This window comes from Dermacentor silvarum, chromosome 6, assembly GCF_013339745.2.
Source record: "Dermacentor silvarum isolate Dsil-2018 chromosome 6, BIME_Dsil_1.4, whole genome shotgun sequence".
Taxonomy (NCBI): Eukaryota; Metazoa; Arthropoda; class Arachnida; order Ixodida; family Ixodidae; genus Dermacentor; species Dermacentor silvarum.
In genome coordinates this window covers 63,297,661-63,322,904 of record NC_051159.1, presented here as the reverse complement: position 1 = coordinate 63,322,904, position 25,244 = coordinate 63,297,661, and the positions used below count along the sequence as shown (strand labels likewise).

The following is a 25,244-nucleotide window of genomic DNA, read 5'->3' as shown; positions in this document are numbered from 1 at the left end:
AGTTTCGAATGTTTCAGAGCTGCCTGACAGGTCTCTTTGGTGCCAAGAGACGGGTGCTTCAAGAATCACTCGTCTCGCATGGCTCAGCAGGCTCGCGTAGGGTTTTTCGTGTGTCCCGTGTACCGTCTAGACAAGTGTATCGATCCTCTCATTTCGTTTACGATCGTTATCATTGCCGTTTGTTGTTGTTGTTATCTTCAGTCAAACGGGGATAGTACCAGGACGGCCATTTCTAAGCGAGAGAGGCAATTAAATGTACAAAAAAACTAATAACTTCAACCTCACACTATACACCAATTGTTCCTCCACCAATGAGGTACTTGAGCGACCCTTCCTCAATGGGTTCCCCTGCAAAGGACTGTAATCACTCAGCGTTTTAGGAAATTACAGGTCTTGCCTCATGTGATTATTCCAAACATAGTATTAGCGCAGCGTCCCCTACACAGACTGTTCTCATAGCCAGCTTAATGGAAAGTACCGCGCGAGCTCGTTAAGGAAACGCGACCACCAAACCTAACGCGGTTTAGGTGCGCATTCAGATGTCAACCCGACAATGTAGCTTACAGCGAAGACAGACCTTTCGCCAGCAAAGGGATAACGGCTACCGTGGGCGTGTGTAGTGTTTCGAGTGTTTACGCGGTAGACTTTCGTTGAACCCGGCATTCACGAATATCGTGTTGCGATGCAGGATTCTGGCACTGATGTAATGTGGCGTTGGCCGGGTCTTCCAATATGAACGCGTGCTCAATGCCGTCACCATAGCTGAAGCCGATATCGAAACCAGCTCTGTGCAACAAATACGAAGATAACGCGAATAGATTTCACTATTGGTTAGCGGAGATCTGCGCTTCAGAGCAGCACTCGTCGTGCTAAGACTGAAACCCTAGTGGCGGGGCTCCGGATTCATTCTATATGTTTATACTTCTATACCAGAGAGAGAGCCAGAAAGAAAAAAAGAGCGAGCGGTATTGTTTAGTCTGTGCTGGAGATGTTTTCCTGGCCATACGCCTGCATGCTACTCAAGGTGACGTATGTTACATATATGAAATGACGCATTCATACATATTGTACACATGCACACAGAGTAACAAGCAAGTAAGGTGACCAGTGTATCTAAGAAACACGTATCTGAACACTGTATCTGAGTAGCGCTGGCCGTGTATTGCGTTGCGCGCAAGGTAAGAGGCACCAGCACTTCTCAAAGGTACAAGTGCACGGTTCAACTGTAACGAGCTGTCCACGTAAATTCAACACAGGTTTTATAGCAGCCCGTGAGGCCACACAGCGCGTGCAGACACACAATACATATAGCTAAGTCGTCGTATGTACACACATTGTACGCATTTCACTGCAACGTATGCGTTAGGCACGGTTTGTACAACAGGAATGTTTTGCAAGTCAGGTTTAACTGAATGTGGTGTAACCACGTACAATAACGACTTGTAAAGCCATTATGCTTGTGAAAGTCGCCTTTGAGGTCGATATTACCAATGGATTCGTATTGTCGCTTTGCATCACACCATGTGGCTAATGTCCACATGGTGTTTTATGGGACCTTACATGTGGCACGCTGAGAGCGTCATGCGATGGATATCGCGTGAGTTGATCCGTCCCTTTCAGAAAAAGGTATTTAGACCAGGGGCCATGAGTCGCCGTGCGCCACTCCAGAAGCGTGGTCCATAAGCTCCTAACGTGCGGCTACATCGTGTTGTACTGTTGGACTTTTACGGTCTCACTTTTTTTTTTCTTCGTCCGACGGTCTAACTCACTATACTTCAAGCTCCGCATGGTCAGCAAAAAACCGCAGCTACAACCCTTGAGGCAGGGCTATATTTTTTTTTTTTTTTTTTTGCACTGGCTGCTCCCTTCTGAGAGCACTCTGTAACATATTTAGTTAGCTAGGTGTGCAGGAGCAATAAAGGCAGAGGGAGGAGAAGTACACTCGCGAGCAAAAGTATACGGGCCACAGGGTCGCCGACAAAATAAACTGAATTTATTCATAATTACCACGCATTAACTGAAATTGACGAGTGCACTGCAAGAAAGTTCGCACTGCCACGTTTGGACTACAGCTCTCAATTTCAACTTGCATTCATAGGCAGAGGAGAAAATCAGCTTCGCTCAATCCCTGGCCCGTATACTTTTTGCTTACGGGTGTACGCGCCTCGGCCTTTGAACGCAATAGCGTTAAGGGCCCCGTGTCGCAGGAAATGTTGTGTCGGCGTCGGTGGAATTGTCCGTAAGCGACGATTACCGTATACGTTTAGGTATATCTATATGACATGTGGTATGTGGTATGTGCGGGTTATATTGCCACGACATTCTCACACTAAAGTTGCTCATACCTTGTCTTACATTTTTGACAAAGTTATTCCTCGGAATTTTGAGAATGACAGCCCACACACAAATGTCAGAAGAAAAAAAAACATCCACAGCGCATGTCTTTTATGTTAAATCTTCTCAGACTGAAATATTAAATTTGTGAAACAATAACAGAAACCTCAAAATGCGTTAATTTTTTGGCGCGGCTGTGCACTACCTCAGGGATCGGCCCTTGGAAGAGGCCGCGTTTCTACCAGAAAGCTCGCCTTCGTGCACAGCATTCGCCACCAGCGTTTCCTCGTAAACATTACGGTTGCGTAAGCTGCAGTTCTCGGGAAGCGTGAGAAGCAGTCAGGTAGTTTTGAATGCTATCGCGTTCCATTCTTAAAGTCGAAGCTTAAGCATCCTCCAAGTTTCTTTATGAGGGACGTTGGGACGGGAAAGGCGGAGAGGGTAATAATAGTATGTGAAGCTTCAGTACCCGCCGCAATGTATCACGACACGAGGTATGAGCACGAGTTCATGGCTCGATTTCTTTCCCCACGACGGCGTCGATCTGATGGGGACTGAATCCAAAAACACCCGTGTGCGGTGCTTTGGATGTTCAGTAAAAAGAAAAACCCAAGTGTCTGAAATTAATCTGGAGTCCACCACTATGGTGTCCCTCATAAGTAACCGACAGTGCAGTTTCAGGACGGCTGACTCTAGAATTTTTTAATGCTTCAACACCTTCATCGTCATAACCCTGGAAGCATATGTTTGAGCAGGCTGGGAGGCGTTAAGTTTGAAATACACTGTAAGGAAATGAAAAAAGTTTAGACAATGCCGTTTAAACTAGAGAATCATTAACGATGCTTCTCGCGTCGTGTGTACGTTTTGTTGTTGTTGTTTTTTTTTTCACCCTGTCTTTTCGACCCTCAGTGCCTAATGCCAAGAAACGTCGCCGTGTGTCCTTTTGGCCTACCGATAATTCACACTGTTCGTGCCGTTTCAAAGGGTCGTCAACCTGATTAGCTCCACAGCATGATCAAAACTGATCTTTGAAAAAGCACTTTAAGACACCGTTGTCCCGTGCCAATCTCAGCCAGCTCAAAAGCACCAAATTTTCGATATCATCGAGTCATCAGACTGTAGCACTTTATGCTTTCTTTTCACATTTATTTGGTATTCACATTGCTTTAGTGTAATTACTTCCATATATTTGCTTTGCTTGCAAAGGCCAACTGAGCTTTCACAGATTCAAGTTTGAAATAAACAGTGTTTCAGTCAGGTTTAGCTGCTTATTGTAGGCTCTCTTAGCTGCCTTATTTATTCTCGTGACTTTATATCTGCCGTATTCATTTGCACAACTCGTCCTGCAGCTCTTAGCTCAATTTCAACTTACTTCGTTAGCTTCCATATATACCGAGCGGTATAGTGATTACTGCTTACATAGAATGCGCTGACTAGATACTTTTTCTTTTTTTTTTCTCTTTAACTATACCGCGGTAACCCCATATTCATTACCCAGAGCTGTCTTCCAACTAGAGTTGCCTTCCAAATGCACACCATCCAATCCGTGCATTCTTTTTTTTTAACCTCTTTCATGCTGTGGGTCTGCCGTAATTGCTTTGCCATAATGAATGGGCTCACTCAGTCCTGAAAGCTACCGCCATGGCTGTTATACGAACGGTGTGCGCGTCCAATGATGACCTTAGGGATCGCATTCCTATCCAGTACATTCGTTTCTGAATTCTTTTTCTTTTTTTTTGACGTTATAGAGTTGCAGGCTGTCAAACTTTCTTTTATGATGCGATGTCTCATGAAGCGTGAGTGCGCATTTCTGACCGACCACTTGTATTTGCCGTCAAATCTCGGCAATCATTTCTCATAACACCCCTCTAGACTTACTAAACACAGAAATTTTATCATTAGCTCGCAGTCTGGTGAAGCACTACCTGTTAATTTCCCATGTAATGCATGAAGAATCGAATTTGATACGCCCACATTGATATATTTAACTCATGATTTTAGTCCGGGAAACCTATAACGTGTAGTAGCGTTTTGGTACGCTAGAGCAAGTTTTTACTCAAATAGCAGTTCAATCTTGTTTTTTGCGCCACTTTGCTCTCCATGGACGGAAACACAGGTGGAAAAGTTGTATGAATGTTTCTTTGTGCTATTCTTTTTTGTTCCTATATCCCTTTCCCCCAGTATAGGGTAGAAAACATGACTTGCGTCTAGTTAAGCTACCTCTACTTCCTCCGTTCTAACTCAATCTCTCTCTAGATGGTTATTTGTGCTTGGGCATTAAAGGATTAACAAAAAAAAAATGTCATCTGCAAATCGCACTCTGCTGAAGCGTTCCCCTCTAATTCTTCGCCTCTTAGCATGATAGACACTTCCTGTGAATATTCGAAATAACAGCAGCCTGTCTTACCGTTTTGTATGCACATGGGTTACCAAATTTCGGAACGTGCGTTTGCTATCACGCATGACATCACCACAGGAAATTCGCAGTAAGCAGTCCCTTTGTACGCAGGCGAAATCCCTTTGCCCCTCCCCCGGTACAGGGTAGCCAACCGGAGAAAATCTCTTCTTTTATCTTTTTTTCTCTCTCTTTCATGGGCTGTCATCGCTGCGCATTTATCCGCCATTTTTTTTCCCCGGGATACCGACGGGACTTGGAGCCCAACAGAGACACATTACATCACCACGGTTTTCACTTTCACCGAGCCTTCTCAGGATGCTGCCGAGAAGAGGTTCGCACTGTGATTTTGTATGGCGGGAATTCAGTTAACTGAGAGAATCTGTGTAGAAAACCGCTTTTTCTTATATTCTCCTGTTGCTGTTTTTTTTTTTTTTCAGCGCCATAAGCAGAGCGTATACTACGGCGGCAAAGCAGACTATGGCAACTTAAGACAATTTTTCGAGTGTTCCAATAAGAGTGCGCTTCCGACATGTTCATTTTGCTTGGACCCGTCAGTGTAAAACTCAGTGTAGTCATTGTAGTTTTCTTGCAATTCTGAAACGTCTTGCATTATGTGTTCATTGCGGTACTCCGTTTTTCTTGTGGTATTGCGCAGTAAAATCACAAAAACGTGCTACCATGGGGGTAGTCTGCATGGTCTTTCAGCGACCCTGAGAGCCCCGCTCGAGTCATTGTATTTTTGGCACATTTCTTCGAATCGAAGAATAAGTTGTCTCACACTGTGTGGTCTGTTTGTAAAGTGTATTTCATTTGTGGTGTAAGTAACAACAGTGTGGCATATATGATCAGATAGAGCTGTGATTCTTAGCACGTATGAAATTGTGAGCAAGGCTCTTCGGTGCTCCAAATAGGGTTCGTTGCTGTCGGCATATAGGCTTTCTGCAGGTGAGGTCCTGTGCGCACCAGTTGCTAAGCGCAGTCCGTGATTACGTACGGGATCAAGACGTTTCACATACGACTGCCTAGTTGACTCGTAAACTATGCAGCCGTAGTCAAGAAAGCTGCTCACGACAGAGTGGCAGGAGGAAAGGAAAAGGAAAAAGAAAAGCAGAAGGCAGGGAGGTTAACCAGAATAACGTCCGGTTGGCTACCCTACATCGGGAGAATGGGAAAGGGGAACACAAAGATGGCAGGGAGAGAGAGAGGAAGGGAGGAAAGAAGGAAATTAGCGGTAAGTTCGCTGACGCTTATTGTATTGCACTAATAGTCACAGACGTTCACGCAAGCCCATCGTCCTCAAGAAGCACAAAGGTGCCTTCACCGCTTTATGGGCCGACGAGCGATGTGGACGTTGTTCCAGCAGCACCTGCACGGAAAGCGTCCGATTGTCCAGTTTTTTTAGCGCGTTAGCAAGCTCTTGTCTTTCTGGGGCATATCGTGGACAGTCGCACAGCAGGTGCTCGATAGTTTCGTCGGTGCCGCAGACCTCGCATGCTGCACTGTCGGTCACTCCAAGTAATGTAGAGTATGCCTTTGTGAAGGCAACTCTTAACCAAAGACGGCAGAGAAGTGATGCTTCACTTTGAGGAAGTCCGAATGGAGGTCGGAGTAGCACTCAGGGGTTTAATCGATGTAGTCGTGTAAGTCTTAAGCTTGGCGAGTTCCACTCGGTCAGTGAGAGACTGCGTGCCAGGTGTCGAAGCTGCCTTGCGGCGTCTGTCCTCGAAAGCGGAATTGGACAGAGTGGCGAATACTTAACAGACACTGCAGAGCGGAGGAGCTACCTACGCTCGTGTGCTCTTTCGCATAAATTTTATTATCTCTCTCTTACGTGATAGAACCTTGAGGATGTTAAGTGCTTTGTTTGCCTTTACGTTTTTACGTTGTTAATGTGGATGAAGTAACGTAGTTTATACTATCAAAAATATTTCCAAATAACTTTTGGTCATGCTTAACTGGCAGTGAGGTTTCATTTAATTTGAGAACTGGGTCCGGGTGTAAACCCCTTTTTTACGAAAACAAGACTGCGACAGTTTTTTTGTGTGAAAACATTCGCCGACGATTACGATACTCACTAAAGTGAAATTTCAGCGCAGGTTTTAGATGTTTCAAATTCCACCCGTTGCGTCGTTCATTGTTCAGACAGAAAGCGTGAACACGGGAACGCGTGGCTCGCGCGGAGCGCATTCTCTAGCCGTGGCGGCGCAGGTGAAGTAACGCATGCGCAGTCACCACGCCAGTGCTTTGCTTCCATATATGGTATCGGTTGCCGCATGCCTTAGTAATGACGTCATCGTCGACTGGGTCACGACGCACGCTACTACGGCGCCAACTCGTAGCGGGTCGCCGCCGTGGAGCACGTCTCGTGCCAGCACGCAGCACTCTGCTTTCCTCCTCACCCTTTCGCCATACCCGCCTCCTCCGCTTTCCTCTTCACGCTCTCTTAATTATCGCCGTCTTTCATCCCCCACTGCACTCCGCTCGTTCTTTCTGCCGAGGCCAACGCTCGACGCAGGAACTCTAAAACGGAAGTCACTTTTATTGACCCATTGTGTCCACCTGTTTATTGCTATCTGGATTTGCCTTTCGCAAGTAAACATACCCGAGGCACGGCATACAATTTGAAGGTCGTCGATGTGTTGGGCGCTATAAATGAATTTATGGAATTCATCTTCACCACGGAAACGGCTAATCAGTAATCGGTCATCACTACGAAAGATAGTATAATCAGTACCAACGGAGGTAAGGGCTCGCTATTCCGAAGAAAGAAGCCGTTTAGAAGTGGTTACAGGCCTTAAATGCATTTAGGTAAATGGTTAGAGCAGAATGTGCATAAAGTGAGCAAGAATCGGACTTAAGAACGCCGAAATCAACAAAAATAATGTTACAGCAACTCTAACAGTGTTCAGGCAGTAGTCAATATTACAACCGAGGATGCAGCTAGAAGCTCCAGTGGTGGCGGTGCGCTAGGATATCTGGTTGCTATGTTCCGCTTCCGGGTTCGATATGGCGTCGTGCCTTTGATTTCTTTTTTTTTTGGTAGTTTGTTTTACGTGACCAAAATTTTTTCCCGACTTAAATCTGAAAATGGCAAATGACAGTAAGCAGTGCGTCCTCACTACCGCTCAACGGCCACATCTTGCGGACTGTCGGGTCATGTGTAAAATTACGTTTATTCCGCTGTTCTGTACATGTGCTCTGTTGAGCATGTCAAAAGAGTAAATTTTTTTGTTGTACTTACATGACGCACTCTAGCGCATGAGCGCATGTAAAACTTTTACTGAAATGGTATAGAACCCCGGTATCCAGCGCAGCAATCGGAGATGTGAGTGCAACTCAGTGCAAAGTCTCATGTTTTCTACCGCATTATTTTTGTGGATTCCGATAGTTCCTGTAAGTAAATTTATTTTGCAGTTTACGTACGTTCTATTATAATATTTTATCTATAACGTATCGAACTCGTACGGGCTCTTCTAAACGTCTGTTTTATTAGAAAAGCGAGCCCTCTGCCGCGTTTGCACTGAGAGCCATTAGAAGTTAGCTACGTTCACGTATATTCTTCCTCGCGTTTGCGCAGAATCACACCTATGCAGCATTTACTATTTTCATCAGCTGCAGCAGCCTATATGTGTGTCCACTGCAGGACGTAGGTCACTCCCGGCGATCTCCAATTACCTCTGTCTTGCGCTAGCTGATTCCAACTTGTGCCTGCAAATTTCCTAACTTCATCAACCCACCTAGTTTTCTGCCGTCCTCTACTGCGCTTCCCTTCTCTTGGTATCCACTCTGTAACTCTAATGGTCCACCGGTTATCCATCCTACGCATCACATGGCCTGCCCAGCTCCACTTTTCCCTCTTAATGTCAACTATAGGATATCGGCTATCCCCGTTTGCTCTCTGATCCACACCGCTCTGTTCCTGTCTCTTAACGTTAGGCCTGACAGTTTTCGTTCCATCGCTCTTTGTTCGGTCCTTAACTTGTTCTGGAGATTCTTTGTTAACCTCTAAGTTTCTGCGCCATATGTTCTCACCGGTTCACTACTTTAAGTAGACGAAATTGCATCAAAGTGTAATTGCGTATACGGACCCGACCGAAAATGCTTTTAATTTAACGTAGGCAGAACCGCGACGTCTCACACGACGCCGCAATTCGTGCTACGAGTTTCCATGTTTTATTAGTGGTCTGCACAGCGGTATGATTTAAGTAATCTCTCGAATAACCATCAAGAAATAATTGCTTGTGAGCGGCAAAGCATATACAGTGCGACATGGGTCACTCACGCCTGCTCGTGGACGAAACCTGTCGGCGACTGGAAGAGTGGTCGGCAGAGCTAACCTTTCGAATAGCTGCGCTTCTCTCCTTCCCTTAATCGCAGTTGTGACTTCAACATCTTCGTATTTGCATTTTGCTGCAACACGGGCGCATTTCCACCAAGAATTTAAGTGTATATCTTAAGTGAATCGTTTAAGGGAATCACCTAAATGAATTCCATCATTGGTCTATATGCGAGAAGCACACGTTGTCACAGTATCGCATCGAGAGGCACCGAATGTAATGCGTCTCTCTCTCTCTCTCTCTGAAAGCGCGCGTCGATGCTGTGGAAGCGGATGCGGCAGATGTTGCAGCAGTGTTGAGCACGCCGATCTGCGCCGGCTGCGCTCAATCAGGCCCGCTGCACCGCAATACACAAAATGAACATTGATTAAGCTGTTCATCTGGAGTATGCTGCAGACGTATCTTAACCTGAAACATGCTAAAACCAACGATATACGTCGGACGTACTTCCATAAAAAATAAAAACTACCGGATCCGTACAACGTACCTCTAATAGAGGTCTAAGGGATACGTCGGGCGTACCTTTAGCCACAGTCCAAACTTTATTATTGCAATGATCACTGTCTTTCTCTTTCCAACGCACCGCGCTTTTTCTGCTGAACAAGGGTAATGTTCTGTTGAAATAACCGCTTCGTAAACTGAAACCTTCGGCTTTGCGCTCACGAGACTTGAGAGCTTGAGCGCGTGTCGAGGGTGCATACAGTCTCATGTCCCGATTCACTCGGGAAATGGGACGTCCTTAGCCGCGTTAAACATTTCCTTGGCGAAGACTCTTCTCGTGGCGAACTCGAATACGTGAATCATTGCCAGATGAAACTCGCGCTCCATTATGCCAGTATACCAATGAGGGCGGGCACGTCGCATCCCTACGCTGTCCAGCATGACGTCATAGCGAGGCGAGAACTCGACTTTCACCGGAAGCGATCTCCTGAACGTGACAGTTAGCGGACCACTGACGCCGTGGAACGTGCCGTTGATGCGCACGTCGTGCATTGTCGTATTCTCGTAGGTCATGTTAACCACGACGTCGTAACGAAGTTTGGTCGAGAGCTTGCATTGCAAGACTGTCGGGTGTTCCTCGTCGGCGCGAGTCAGCTGGCAGTCGCCGTCGCGCCGAATGTCTCGGAAGCCCGTGACACTGAAGAACACGAACCGCACAGATGGGCCGTACAAGTGCTTTCCGTTCATCGGCTGGAAGTCGCGAGCCTTGACCGGGTCCAGCGTCGCCATGCGTCTCGGCAGCTCGAACTCGAGGACTGAGTCAACGTAGGCGTTGGCATCTTCGACGTCGGCATCGCTCTCGAATCCGTGGGAGCCTGCGAGTTAACGGAGTGCGAAGGCGGTTGTGTTGCGCGAAACGCAACTGTTGAAATACTACAGCGAAGCTGTCTTTGGCTAGGATTCCGGGATGTGTTTTTTTTTTTTTTTTTTTTTTTTTTGCGTCCGTCGACAGAAAACAAGCATCATCAGTGGCTCATACCCCCGTAAGCAAGCAAAAAAATGCAACGGCTGATAGCCCCGTAAGGCAGAGTCTACAATTAGCACTCAGCAAAGTGAAGCGAACAGTGCATACATTCTTTGGAATCACGCATACAACATACAGAACAGGATACGTTTCAATAAGGAACAAGCCCAAACAAGCATCCGACCAACATAATTGATGATAAGGTGCTCGTGATAGCAATGCGAAGCACGTAGCGATCCCCCGCATACGTTTCCAGGTAAATATTACTGTTGCGCAAACAGCCGCGGTGACGGCAGCTTTCGACGTGGGGAATGCCTTTCGTATATAAGATAACCATCCTAGCAACTGATTTCAACGTTGTTTCAGCACCTCTATGCGGCGGCGTGCTTTCGAAATAACCGTTACTCTCATTCCTACCATTACTCTAAAACTGCACTACTACCATCACTCTAAAGCCATAAAGCATTGCAGGCCACCCTCAGCAGTTGTAGAGGTGGTTTACAACACCTTCGCTTGACATCCACATTCGCAGGGCCGGGAGGCGAGTTGATATATATATATATATATATATATATATATATATATGTATTAAAGAACGTCCTTGAATATAATTCATGAGTTGTAGGATTCGATTGTTCATAGCAGTGGTCGATAACAAGTAAATAAATTGCATGTGGAAATAAACTGCACGTGACGCAATACTCTAAAGTTTAGAGTGTTCCAAGCGATGTAATTTAAATTATGGGGCTTTAGGTGCCAAAACCACGATCTGATTTGAGGCACGCCGTAGTGGGGGACTCCGGAAATTTGGACCACCTGGGGTTCTTTAACGTACACCTAAATCTAAGTACACGGGTGTTTTCGCATTTCGCCCCCACCGAAATGCGGCCGCCGTGGCCGGGATTCGATCCTGCGACCTCGTGCTCAGCAGCCCAACGCCGCAGCCACTGAGCAACCGCGGTGGGTACCGATGTAATTTACTGTCATGTAAGCATTTTCCACATAGTTAAAATGTAACCATTGTAATTGATTGATTTATTGATTGATTGATTGGTTGATTGGTTTCGTTTTGTTTTTGTCCACCGCGGCTACTGATCGAAAACTTGTGAATTGCATCGTTGTTAGGCGAGCGCTTCTGGTTCAAACTTCAGGCGCTCGGCTCATCATGGCCTAATGGCTACAGCATGCGTGCAACTTCTGGTAAATATCGGCCTGGTCGTTAAGCAAAATTCCGGTAAAGTTCGTGTTGCCATATATATACGGCTCGCGAGGAGTTCTTGGTCCTGAATGTTAATTGTCACAAGCAGCAACTGTAGGATAGAAGTCTCTCCCAGCGATCTCCAATGACTTCTCTTTTGCTCCATCCAACTCCAACCTACGTGTCCAGATTTTTTAATAAGCACCCAATCACCTGTCGTCCTCGACTACGCTTCCCTCCCCTTATCAGCCCGTTCTGTGGCCCTAATGAACACCAGTTATTGGCTCTGCGTAGTTCATGCACTGCCCAACTCTACGCCTTGCTCTTAATCGCTACTGGAATAATTACCTACAGCAGTTTGCTGTCGAGTCCGTACCACCCCGTTTCTGCCTTTAAATGCTACGCACATCGTTTTCCATCAATCCTTATTTGCACTGTCCTTAGTTTCTTCATAAATGAGGTTAAACTGTTCTCGTTTTTTTTTCGCAATATACGAAGATTTGAATAGTTGATAATTTTTTAAATGTTCTGCAGCAATTGTTCAGCTTTGTTTGCGTTACACTTATCTGTTCTGTAGAGAAATAAAATGCCCAGCTTTGCTCATTAGGTAGGAATATAGCGTTCTAAGTGTTAGTCTTGTTTACATATAAGCACAGTTTTTTTTCCTCATTTATACGGCTGCACCAGCGCACTACTTACCCCCAATAAGGGCGATGACGAAGATAGCCGCCAGCATCTTCCTGAAACAACACAAGCAAAATGAAGGGTTATGTATAAATGTGTTCGTGAGCTCCCATATCTAAGCTATAGTTTTAGAAAAATTGCCCTCCTTACAACAGAAACAAGTTCGTCTCCCAAATATATAATATTTTTTTTAATTTATAACATACTGCGGACCACAACTCGGTCTTTGCAGGAAGAGTACTCAAGCGTACGAGGCAAATAAGTAAAATTGAAACAAAAAAAAAAACAACCAAGGCAAGCAATACAGAAATACGCAAATATAGAAGTAGAAATGCAATACAATAAATACAAATACATAACAGAGAACACACGAACAACGCACTTCATTATGCAGGTGTTACTACAACGCGGGTCGCAGTTCCACTCATACACTGCTCTGGGGGAGAAAGATAAGTTGTATGTATTTGTCCTAGCGAAAAGAGGGGTTAATGCATACGTGTGACCATGACGCGTACGCCTTGTGTACTAAGGGGTCACTATACCGCGGGGTCTAAGGATAACTTTTTTATTAATTAGTTGCCGTAAGAAATTGAGGCGAAGCACCAGCAGATGGTAGCAAGTGATCGTGTTAAAAGGCAAAGGCTTAACTGTCGCACCATATTTAAATCACTAAAACGCGTAGACGCTAACTGCTTTGACTTAACAGAAACTTGGCTCATAAGCGCCCATCAAAACGGGTCAAAAGACTGCCAGCTACTATCCGCCCATCCGCAGTGCTAAATAGCTATCGATATTCCCCTGTGGGACAGTGCGGGACACCTATGAGACAGCAAATTGAATAGTGATCACGCTGTATACTGCGGTGCTTTCTTTTGGCAGCTTGTTGAAAAATAAAATGTAACTTACGTGCGTCTTTACTTTAACCTGTTTTTTTATCATTTAGGTAGGAGATGAAATAAAATGAGGGCAGCAGTTTTGTTTGTGAGTGGGCTCCACTCGAGTGACTTTTCAACATTTATTACACCGATAGCCGAAATATAATCGTGTCTACCCGCCGCGCTGGCTCACTGGCTATGGGGTTACGCTGCTGAAAAGCTCCTGTGCTTTCGGCGCACTTTGAATAACCTCAAGTATAGTCAAAACATACTTCGGAGCCCCCCCACTACGGCGTCCCTCATATTGACACCTATACATGTTTATCTTTCACCGGTGGCCTCTTTCCACCGGCTAACAAATGTTAAACGTTATCGCTCAGCGCAGGACGCGCCTGCATTGGAAGCTTCTCGAACATTATCGATGCTTCTATCCGTCGTCTGTGGTCACCGACGCTCATGTAATCTGATTGTATGAGCGACGCGAATTGTCTAGAACTTTCTGGAAGACACGCGGGCACCAGGGATTAATCTGGAACTTTCGATGACTCGCGTATAAAAGCCGACGTGTTTCGCTGTTGATCAGATTTTCGATGATCGCCGACTGTGTTCGCCGCTATCGTTGTGCTTTGAGTATAGCTTGCTTTTGTGGGCACAGGTTCGCCCAATAAACAATCAGTTTCGCCATACCCAGGACGCTATCTGTCGCCGCAGTGCCGACCATACACTGGCCCAGCCCGGGACCGGTCCGTGAGCCCCTATCCGGGAAACTAAAAGCAGCAACCGATGGAGGTGCGGTTGCTGTACGACGCAATGCCGAAGATCCTCCGACGCCGCCGACGACGACGATTCGCGATTCATCACGACGAGATATCAGCACGCCGCCTAGCAACAGCCTTGACAACACTTCGCCGCCGAAAGAAGACCTTCCGACGCGACTTAGCAGCAGCAGAGCAAGCCGACGCAGCCGTGATCCGACGCCACGAATTAACCGCAACGCCAGACGCCGGTCTACCGACCTAGACGTGCTCATCGATGGCCATAACGTCACCGCTCTCGTCGACACTGGAGCCGACTATTCCGTCTTCAGTGGCCTGTTCGCCGCCAAGTTGAAGAAGGTTAAAACAGCCTGGCAAGGACCTGATATCCGGACAGCGGGAGGCCACCTAATAACGCCGACTGGAATCTGCACAGCGCGAGTCACAGTAAACAACCGCACTTACCCGGCGAGCTTCGTAATCCTGCAGCACTGCTCCAGCGATGTCATCCTAGGCATGTACTTTCTAAACCAACACGGTGCAGTCATCGGCTTAAGGTTCAAGTCGATAACGCTTTCAACGCACAAATCGATACCACCGGATACAACCATCATTTACCATGCCTTGAATACGCTAGAAGAACAAGTCACCGTTCCGCCTCGCTCCAGCGTAATGATTTCCGTCGGTACCGATGTGCCTGCAGACATGGAGGGCGTCGTCGAGAGCGATCATCACTTACTGCTCGAACGTGAAATTTGCGTCGCTAGAGGCTTAGCTGAGCTACGTGCAGGGAAAGCAAGGGTGATGCTCACGAACTTCAGCCCTGAATACAAACACATTAACAAGGGCACCACGGTCGCCTACATCGACGAAATAGTACAAGCCAGCAGTGCTTTCAACTTCACGGATTCTAGTGCACCTGCAACGACGACTGTAGTACCTGAACCATCCTTCGACGTCAATCAGAACCTTCCCAATCATAAGAAAGAACAGCTAAAAGCTCTGCTCCTGCAACACAAGGACTGCTTCTCGTCGTCGTCAAAAGTTCGACAAACCCCTGTCGCCAAGCACCGCATCATAACCGACGAATATGTCCGCCCAATCCGTCAGAGCCCGTACCGAGTTTCGCCGCGCGAACGCGAGGCCTTAAGGCAACAAGTCGACGAAATGCTACGCGACGACATCATCCAGCCGTCCAAGAGTCCGTGGGCGTCCCCCGTGGTGTTAGTGAAGAAGAAGGATGGAACCCTATGTTTCTGCGTCGATTATCGTCGCCTCAACAAGATCACGAAGAAGGACGTATACCCCCTCCCACGGATTGACGACGCCTTGGATCGACTCTACAACGCAAAGTATTTTTCGTCGATGGACCTCAAAACCGGCTACTGGCAAATCGAAGTCGGCGAGAGGGACCGGGAGAAGACTGCCTTTATAACACCAGACGGACTGTTCGAGTTCAAGGTCATGTCGTTTGGTCTTTGCTCGGCACCTCCGACTTTCCAACGCATCATGGATACAGTACTGGCAGGCTTGAAGTGGCAGACTTGCCTCGTCTATTTGGACGACGTCGTTGTGTTTGCCTCAAGCTTCGAAGAACACCTGCGGCGCCTTGAAACAGTTCAAGCAATCAAAACCTCCGGACTCGCGTTAAAGCCAGAAAAGTGCCGCTTCACATATGAGGAGCTCTTGTTTTTGGGCCACGTCATCAACAAGTCTGGAGTGCGCCCCGACCCTCAGAAAACTGCGGCCATCTCCAACTTTCCTCCCGCTGACAAGAAGGCAGTGCATAGATTTCTTGGACTGTGCGCCTATTACAGGCGCTTCGTCAAGGATTTTTCACGGATCGCCGAGCTACTTACGTATCTCACGAAGGCCGCCGTCGAGTTCAAGTGGGAGACGCCGCAAGTCGAATCATTTGAAGAATTCAAGCGACGCCTGCAATCGCCGCCAATACTTGCGCATTTCGACGAAAACGCCGATACCGAAGTCCACACCGACGCAAGCAGCGTAGGACTCGGCACCGTGCTTGTGCAGAAGCCAGACGGACTAGAAAGAGTTGTAAGTTACGCTAGCCAGTCGCTATCGAAGGCGGAAGCAAATTATTCGACAACAGAAAAGGAGTGCCTCGCCATCATCTGGGCTACATCAAAGTTTCGCCCCTACCTCTATGGCAGGCCCTTCAAAGTTGTGAGCGACCACCACGCCATGTGTTGGCTAGCTAACTTGAAGGATCTTTCAGGTCGCCTCGCACGATGGAGTTTGAGACTTCAAGCATTCGACATCACCGTCGTTTACAAGTCCGGGCGAAAGCACTCTGACGCTGACTGCTTGTCTCACGCCCCCGTCGAACCGCCGCCACAGGACGACCAGGATGACGACACTTTCTTGGGACCCATCAGTGCCGACGAATTCGCCGAACAACAGCGAGCCGACCCGGAACTAAGGAGCCTTGTAGACTACCTGGAAGGCAAGACCGTCATTGTGCCGAAGGTGTTCAGGCGAGGATTTGCATCGTTTTTCTTGCAAAACGACATTCTCCTAAGTAAGAACTTCTCGCCTCTCCGAGCCAACTACCTCCTCGTGGTACCCTCAGCATTGCGTCCAGAGGTTCTGCAAGCTCTCCATGACGACCCAACCGCTGGACACCTCGGTTTTTCCCGCACGCTCGCGAGGATACAAGAAAAATACTACCCGCCTCGCCTCTCTGCCGACGTCGCCCATTACGTAAGGACATGCCGAGACTGTCAGCGACGCAAAACACCGCCGACAAGGCTAGCCGGACTTCTACAGCTGATCGATCTACTTCGCCGACCGTTACAGCACATCGGGATGGACTTACTGGGGCCTTTTCCGACGTCGACGTCCGGCAATAAATGGATCGTCGTAGCTACAGACTACCTCAGCCGCTACGCCGAAACAAAAGCCTTGCCCAAAGGCAGTGCCGCCGAGGTAGCCCGATTCTTAGTTGAGAACATCCTCCTGCGTCACGGTGCCCCAGAAGTCCTCATCACCGACAGAGGTACGGCCTTCACTGCTGAACAAACTCAAGCCATCCTGCGATACAGCCAGACAAGCCATCGCCGGACCACCACCTACCACCCGCAGACGAATGGCCTCACCGAGCGCCTAAATAAGACCATCGCCGACATGCTGGCAATGTACGTCGACGTCGAACACAAGACGTGGGATGCCATCATTCCGTACGTGACCTTAGCATACAACACGGCCGTGCAAGAAACGACGCATATGGCGCCGTTCAACCTGGTCTACGGAAGGAAACCAGCAACGACGCTTGACGCCATGCTACCGGATGCCACCGACGAAGAAAATCTCGACGTTGACACCTATTTGCAGCGTGCCGAAGAAGGTCGACAGCTCGCCCGCCTGCGCATCAAGAACCAGCAGAGAACCGACAGCCGACACTACAATCTTCAAGGACGCTACGTCGAGTACCAGCCCGGCGATCGTGTTTGGGCCTGGACTCCGATACGCCGACGAGGACTTAGCGAGAAACTCTTACGTCGCTATTTCGGACCATATAAGATCATCCGACGTATTGGCGCACTGGACTATGAGGTCGTGCCTGACGGTATTTCGCAATCACAGCGGCGCCGCGCACGACCTGAAGTCATCCACGTGGTGCGTCCTAAGGTTTACTACGCCCGCTGACGAACTTAGGTCCTTTGTTGCTTTGTTATTTTTTCCCCTTTCTGTACGCGTGGTTTTGTTTTCGCTTTCGAGTTTGTAGCATCGGGACGATGTTTTTAAGGGGAGGGTATTGACACGTATACATGTTTATTTTTACCCGTGGCCGCTTTCCACCGGCTAACAAATGTTAAACGTTATCGCTCAGCGCAGGACGCGCCTGCATTGGAAGCTTCTCGAACGTTATCGATGCTTCTATCCGTCGTCTGTGGTCACCGACGCTCATGTAATCTGATTGAGCGACGCGAATTGTCTAGAACTTTCTGGAAGACACGCGGGCACCAGGGATTAATCTGGAACCTTCGATGACTCGCGTATAAAAGCCGATGTGTTTCGCCGCTGATCAGATTTTCGACGATCGCCGACTGTGTTGGCCGCTATCATTGTGCTTTGAGTGTAGCTTGCTTTTGTGGGCACAGGTTCGCCCAATAAACAATCAGTTTCGTCATACACAGTTTTACCACTGTTTTCTTCACTGTCACTACTACGTGACAATATATTCCCTGTGCAATTTCGGGACGTTAAAAACCGCAATTCATTCAATAATCGTACCTGATGAAACGTGCAGGCGAACTTGAGATGTGTACCATGCAGTCTCTAGTCTTGTGGGATTCCGGGTTAATTACTCTTAATTACGCGAGAATGCTTTGATGTGTATTCATATCATCGTCTGCCCGATCACTGATACAATAAGCTGCGTCTTAAGTTTAGCTATACTCCTTTCGTTCGGCTTCCCTACTGTGTCTCTTACGGACGCCAACAGCTTTTCACCCAGCATACGTTCAGAAAACAAAATTTTGCACATCCATGTGCTTCCTGCAAGATTTGCGGAAACCTGCAGTATTTTTTTTAAATTTTTTGCCCCTGTTGTGCAACACTGTATCGTAAACGTCAGAGCTTGTGTGAGAGCTTCACGCCCTGGGAGATTCTCAGTACATGTTCTGCGTGTAGGTGGGAGAGGGGGAACGGAGGCTCGAGTTCCTCGGTTACGCATAAAGCCGCGTTCAATTGGTTAGCTTGAAGTGCTCCGCCCACGACTTATGAGCGTTGATTCGACTGTGGCACCAGTGGTAATGAAGCTGAGGGAGAAACTTCAGTATTGGAGATCGGCACTTCCGCAAAGTCATTGGCTATAGCAGAGCCCGCAAGACTATGTACTCACGCAGCGACGCAACGGTAACAAAAGCAGCGATCAAGTGGGAACAGAAAACGGCACTGCTTACCTGTGCGGTTTTCGTCTCGTCACTGTAAGAATTGCTATGGAAGGGGCCAGTCCAGTCACTTATCTCTTATCGGCCCTCTGCAATCAAATGAAGTGTATGATATCCAATTCCTAGAACAATAGCGCATTAGCCCGAATTCTGATAGGGACGCTGTAAGAGGGCAAATTCCAGAATATCGCAACCGGGCACAGTGTGTAGGAGTGGGAAGTCATTGTCCGTGAAACCGATAAGTGAAGGGTTCTTGTATCGCCTCCAACTTATCAGCTGCGCATCCAACCCTTGGGCATGCTTTCATCGATGAAGTACAAATTAAAATCATACGAATCCTACCAACTTGCGCTTATCTGATAGTATTACACGAAACACTCTGGAGTTTTTCAACATCACTACTCTAGACAAACACCAGGCTTGGTGTAACTTATTCACAATACACATCGGGCCTAATCCGACGAGTTCCACTGAAGCGTTTTTTTTTTTTCTGCACACATATTGTCATCCATAGCGCTGGGGAACTCGCGGTGTTTTATTCACTCAATCCCTCCGCACACTAAAGCCGTAAGTGTGCAATGTTTCGGTGTACATAAGTTACAACACGCATTTGAGCAATACCGAATGGTAAACACACTCGGCGAAAATTGTTAATGAGCAGGGGAGAACGCAAGTTCCATAATTTGATTCACTCGGTAAGCAAGATTGATTGTTACGAGTAGGAACACTGCACGGGCGACGACTATAGGTGAAAATTGAGTGCGCGTGAAAATGGTGTCTATACACAGACACTCCGAGTTTATACAGTTATACAGTTTATACAGTCTATACAGTTGCCTCGGAGTTTCGGAAACATGCGAGACGCAGACCATGTAAAAGAGTCCTCGAAATATTTGTCTTTTGCTGAGGGGCACTATATCAATACTACTTCAAATTACTCCACTGCATTCACCGGTTCAGTGAGTAAATATTAAACTTTATCAGTGTGGTTGTTTGTGTCCACATGAACTGATCCGTCGAAAGCACCGTGATTAAATATTGATCTCCTCAAATTCTATGCAGTAATGATTGAACAGGCGAGACTGAAAGATAAAGCGGTATTTCCTTTCTTTGAACAACGTAGCGTGGCATAAATTACGTTTATATATATTATGTAAATAGTTTATTAGTATTCTTAGCTTATTAGTATTGCATTGTCATCAGTTAACCAATTGCATGGCCTGGTTATTACCAATGTATAGCAACCGGAGGGGTGCATCAAGAAGTATTTTCAGATTGGAACACACACACGCACACACACACACGCGCGCACGCACACAAACACACACACAAATTGCGCAGATCTGATGCGCTGTGGGAATCTGCAAATACGAAGCATACACCGCGCAATGGATGTGATGAATTATTTTAACGTTTTGGTTTGTGTCTTGACTACCGTTCTTAGAGTCCTCTAGGGGGCCACCAGAAAGAGACTGACGCACACCCTCTAAACACCCAATATTGCCCAGCGCGATTGTGACATGGACCTCCCACAAGGCCACGTTTAGTAAAACCCGTAACACCCTCTCGCCCTCTGGAGTACACTGCACAACACATCAGCGCAGTGAGAACGAGGACATACCACATATGCGCATGCGACGCTGAGCTAGAACAATGCCTCCTGGATAGCACAAGGCCTGTGCAGCTTGCCCGACTGTCATAAAATCAAACGGACATGCTCCTGAGCAAGGCGCGATGATTTTGACGTCACCGATTTCATCACGACGGCTTTGACAATGGAAATTTTGTTCAAAGTAGCATAACCTCATAAAGCGTAGTGCACGGATCTGCTATCTAGGAGGCGTTGACTAGACGCATAATCTGCTCTGTGTGAGAGAAAACGAAGGAGAGGACGCCTGATGTCCCTCTCAAACACCAGCGTGCAAGTGCGCGGCTTCGCGGACGCGGTGCGGAAGCTGTGATTCAGTGAACGCCTAAAGCCACCTGGAGTACAAGTGAGAAGTTCTCTGCAGGACATTGGCAGTCAGCGGCGGTAGCATCCTGTCACTCGGAAGAGCGGGTCTCTTCTGGCTTTCGCGCAACTTTCGAAGTGAAGGAATTTGCGCTTGCCGTATGAATTTGCCCTGAGAAATGATTTAGAATGTGAACATTAAAGGAATTCCTGTAGAGCTCATCTCACGATGAATGTTGACGTTAATGCGGTCGAGGTTAATGCCCACACCCAATGGCACATACACAGAGGCACATACCCAGGGACCCAAGTTAGTCCGGTGGATGTTTTCGAACTCGGTTCTCTAAGCAAGATCCTCTACCCACAAGAACATAGACTACCCAGTGACCCAAGTTGGCGGGAAACCCGTTAGAGATTTTAATAAAGCAGGTGGCACAGGATATACAGGGCTCCCAATGCGGAGAGAGGAGATCAAAGCTGTCGCCAGGGAGGTCCGGGGTTTGGTGCAGCCTAGGCTGGAGCGTGCCGGATTGTATACGTATACAAGATCGGTCGTCCGTTATTGCAGACGGCCTATGCACACCCTCGGCACGCGCAACCAGAGGTCCACGGAGAATGGGGTGGCACGGCGCCAGTGGGACGAAACACGGCTAAATCGGGCTAAGCATGCTTCCACACTTGAAACAAAACCTTACGGGGGTGCACAACAAGCCAAAGCTTGTGTAACGTAATTTGTAGTCATGCAACTAGTGCTGCAATTCAGGCTTGTTGGTATGGCATCTTGGGAGTATTATTGACCCTTTTCGGGGACCGCCGCGCCAAAACCGATTCAACCGCCCGGCCAAAACCAACCAAGCTAGTATAGCACTGGTGAGACGGGGCCATACACGTCAACATCATACAACGCAAAAGAAACCCTATAGGCCTATTTGAGGCGAGATATATGTACACACGTGAGCAAAAGTATACGAACCACAGGGTTGCCGAAAAATTTAGCAATTATAACGCATAAACGGAAACTGACGAGTGCACTAGAAAATTCGCAATGCCAAGTTCGGACTGCAGTCTTTAATTCCAAGCTGCATTCACTGACAGAGGAGAAAATGAGTTTTATCGCGCAATCCCTGTTCCGGTAGTTTATGCTCACGGGTGAACATAAACGTGATCCACAGCATTCATTTAATTAAGAATCACATTGGACTGGTTTTATTGCGATAGCAATTATATGGACACTCCAAGCGGATTTCTGCCATCGGCGTCACCATCGCCGTCGCCGTGAGGTTCTGTATAGAGCGCAACGGCGATGAAATCGTCATCGCGCGCCTTATGCTGTATGTGCGAGGAAAGTGCGCCAGGGGCGCTCGCTTTCACGAGGAGTGAACGCACGGCGGAGAGCAAACGCTACTTCTTCCGTCGCGCGAAAGACAGTGGGGGGACGGGAGGGAGGGAGGGGAGGCGACGCTTAGCTGCAGTACCAAATGCGTATTTATATAACAAAAAAAAATCGTCGCAGTTTCACCCGAAAGGCGAAGCATCAATTGCGATAGCAAATTAGTAGAGGGCTGTACGGAGTAAGGATAGTAGTTTTATCAGCTGTATAAACGTGGACATGTAGCAGCCCCAGCAACGCGCAGAACTGTTGTCGACACCGTCGGCGTTTTGCTCGCGTTCGCACCGAACGCGCGCGGTGTTGGTGACTGTTGCCGGTGCCTCTGGCGGTGGCTGAGAGGTTTTCGACAAGAAAACTCACCTAGCGTCGACGTCACTGTGCACAGCTGCGCCTCGTTTCGCCTTGCGATAGCCAATCGATAGCCAATCAATAGGTAATAAATAATCGATCAATAATCAGTAAATTCCGGAAAATGCTGGGGATGACTTGGTAGTGCTTAGCCTAGCCCAAATACGTGACCAATACCTTGTGATAGACAATCAATAGCCAATCAATAGCTCATCGATAATCGATCAATAATTATGAAATGCCGGAAAATGATGGGGTTGACTTGGTAGTGCTTAGTCTAGCCCAAATACGTGGCCAATACCTTGCGATAGCCAATCGATAGCCAATCGATAGCTAATCGATAATCGATCAATAATCATTAATTCCGGAAAAGCGCCACAAGTGCAAGCTAGGCCAATTTTTTTATTCATTAGTAGCATGCATAGTATTCATTCAGCCGTTAGATTAAAGGTTGTAAAGTATACATAGATAATGTTATCGTAAGGTCTTTCTGTTACGTTTTCTTAAAGTGCTATTTTAAATAGATAAGGCCACAAGATCTGCGGACTAGCAAGAGCAAGCATGATGGCTTTTCATGATAGCGTATGTTAGCAGTCGCTGGAGGCAATGGGCTCTATCTAGGTGCTGAATATAGACGTTTTCACGAGGGCGCTTCCGACGGTCTGGCGTGGAGAGTATGTGTCAGTGTTGCCTGTTCGGTCTGGACTGTGAGCTTGCCTTGCGCTTGCATTGCGGAGTGGTAGCTTTCCTTCGATGTTTCCGTTTATTTTTCTCACGAATGACTTACGCTCGTAAATAATTACATATATACTCATCAAAAGGCTACAGTCCAGCACTGCGCAGTTTATGGGTGCACAAACAACCAGCGGAAAATAACGATTTTGGGGACTAAGTGTGTCCACAACACAGCACTCCGCGAGAACACTGCCGATGTGATATGTTCATCACGTTTCGCCGGTTTCCTGCATCACCTGAGGACTTGGCATTCCAGTCTAATGTGAACCAATGCGCACATCAGTAACATAACGCATTTTGGTAAACGTTTTTCGGCACATTTCCCAATAGGTTGCGAGAATTGTCAGCTCTTTGATGCAATATTTTCTCGTATGTAGTGGCAGAGGCTACATTTGTTATTCTTTCAAACACGACTTCATTCCCGTGCCTAATACGGGGGCCACGCGGCGCACTTTTGATCGTGATCGAGGCCGATCTGGGTCAAATTTCTTGGTCGCGATTGGCTTCTTTGCTCAATCTGCGGAAGGGAGCCAATCGCGGTCGAACATTCCGATCCAGATCGTTCTCGATCGCTATCAAAAGTGGCCGTGTGACACCGGAATAAGACAAATTGAAGCACTCTGCGAGAGAACTAGTCGGTAAATACACTTCGCAACTATCTGGAAAAATTGTGTCCTATGGAAGATGTATGCAGACCCTGTGTCTACCAAAACATTGTCTCTGCGTTCACACGCACCCTGCGCGGCCCTGCCCATAAAGTTAATAACTTCAACAGTGTGGTGCTGCATCGAGCTCACCCATCTTTGAGCGTTGTCTATGTGCTTGGGCAGCAAGAGAATGCAAAAACGAACGTGTCAACCTCATCAGCGCGGCCTAGCACCAGTGCTAGAGTCCGGGAACCGTAATGCACTAACTGTGCATGGCGTAGAAATGCGCTAAATGAGCCCGCGCAAGTTAGAACGTAAAAAATGGTATTCGCATGGGTACGCGCGGACAATAGCATCATGCTTGCAAGAATAACAGTAACGGAAAAAAAATTATTCGCACAGTCGATCAAGTGAAATACTTACGTGCGTGCAGTGACCACTTCGCTGACCACTAAGCGCTTTTCACTCATGGTCAGTAGTGGTTTACACTCATATGCATATGTATTTATTCGACAATTGTTGAGACTCGACAGTACTTTATTATGAACATTGCACAGAAACTAGAGAAAGAGCAGAGATGGCCCTAACGCTGCAATATTATTGGCTTATTTCGGTTCAGAGATAGCGCACATGAACAATTCCTTCCGTACGCCGTATCTTCAATACAAACTTCGCGCACGATCTTCACCGTGAGCGAAGCTTGTTCCAAATTTAGACATTCGAAAGAAAAGCCATTCCAGGTAAACAAACGTAAAATATAGGTAAACAAATATTTCTTTATAACAAGTCCTGTTATAATCCCTATTGGGATTGACAGTATGTATAAATAAATAACTACTAAATACTAAAAATAAAAATCTAGCACCTGGGCTGTATCAGTTGCGCTGGCATCTGTGATCACTGTCGCGCGTCGGTTCGCTGCAGGTACCGCGCTGCTCGATCGCCACGCTTATGTTTTGACATTTGGTTATAAGCACACTGCACCGCACCAGATCCAATAAATTTTGCATGATTGAGCTGTTCAGTTGCGTCGGAAGCGTATGGAGTAACCACCGCATATCTACCAACCACTGACACGCGTCGTCGTGCCGCCGGCGCCTGGTTCTAAGCATTGCCCGACAGCTACGTACGCGCCTGCTTTCGCTAAATGAGGCAACCCTCAACCACGAAACCTAATGGTGATCAGATTCAATCGACGATACAGTCACATG

The 25,244-nt window shown here is 47.3% G+C and overlaps 1 protein-coding gene across 1 annotated transcript; it reads right to left on the bottom strand.

The window, feature by feature from the left end:
- Positions 1-9,321: 9,321 nt before the first annotated feature.
- LOC119455533 (uncharacterized) lies at positions 9,322-19,064 on the bottom strand. Its single transcript, XM_037716936.2, has 3 exons — positions 18,975-19,064; positions 12,432-12,472; positions 9,322-10,385 (listed from the first exon to the last, which is right to left on the bottom strand). The coding sequence occupies exons 2-3, from the start codon at positions 12,466-12,468 to the stop codon at positions 9,787-9,789; spliced, it is 636 nt and encodes a 211-aa protein (XP_037572864.1). The 5' UTR covers positions 12,469-12,472; positions 18,975-19,064; the 3' UTR covers positions 9,322-9,786.
- Between the last annotated feature and the right edge of the window lie 6,180 nt (positions 19,065-25,244).

Excerpts from the sequence above, each read along its gene's own strand:
- LOC119455533 (XM_037716936.2), bottom strand. The coding sequence starts at position 12,468 with ATGCTGGCGGCTATCTTCGTCATCGCCCTTATTGGGG. Across the intron at positions 10,386-12,431 it reads CGTCATCGCCCTTATTGGGG|GCTCCCACGGATTCGAGAGC; the intron begins GTAAGTAGTGCG and ends GTTAACTCGCAG.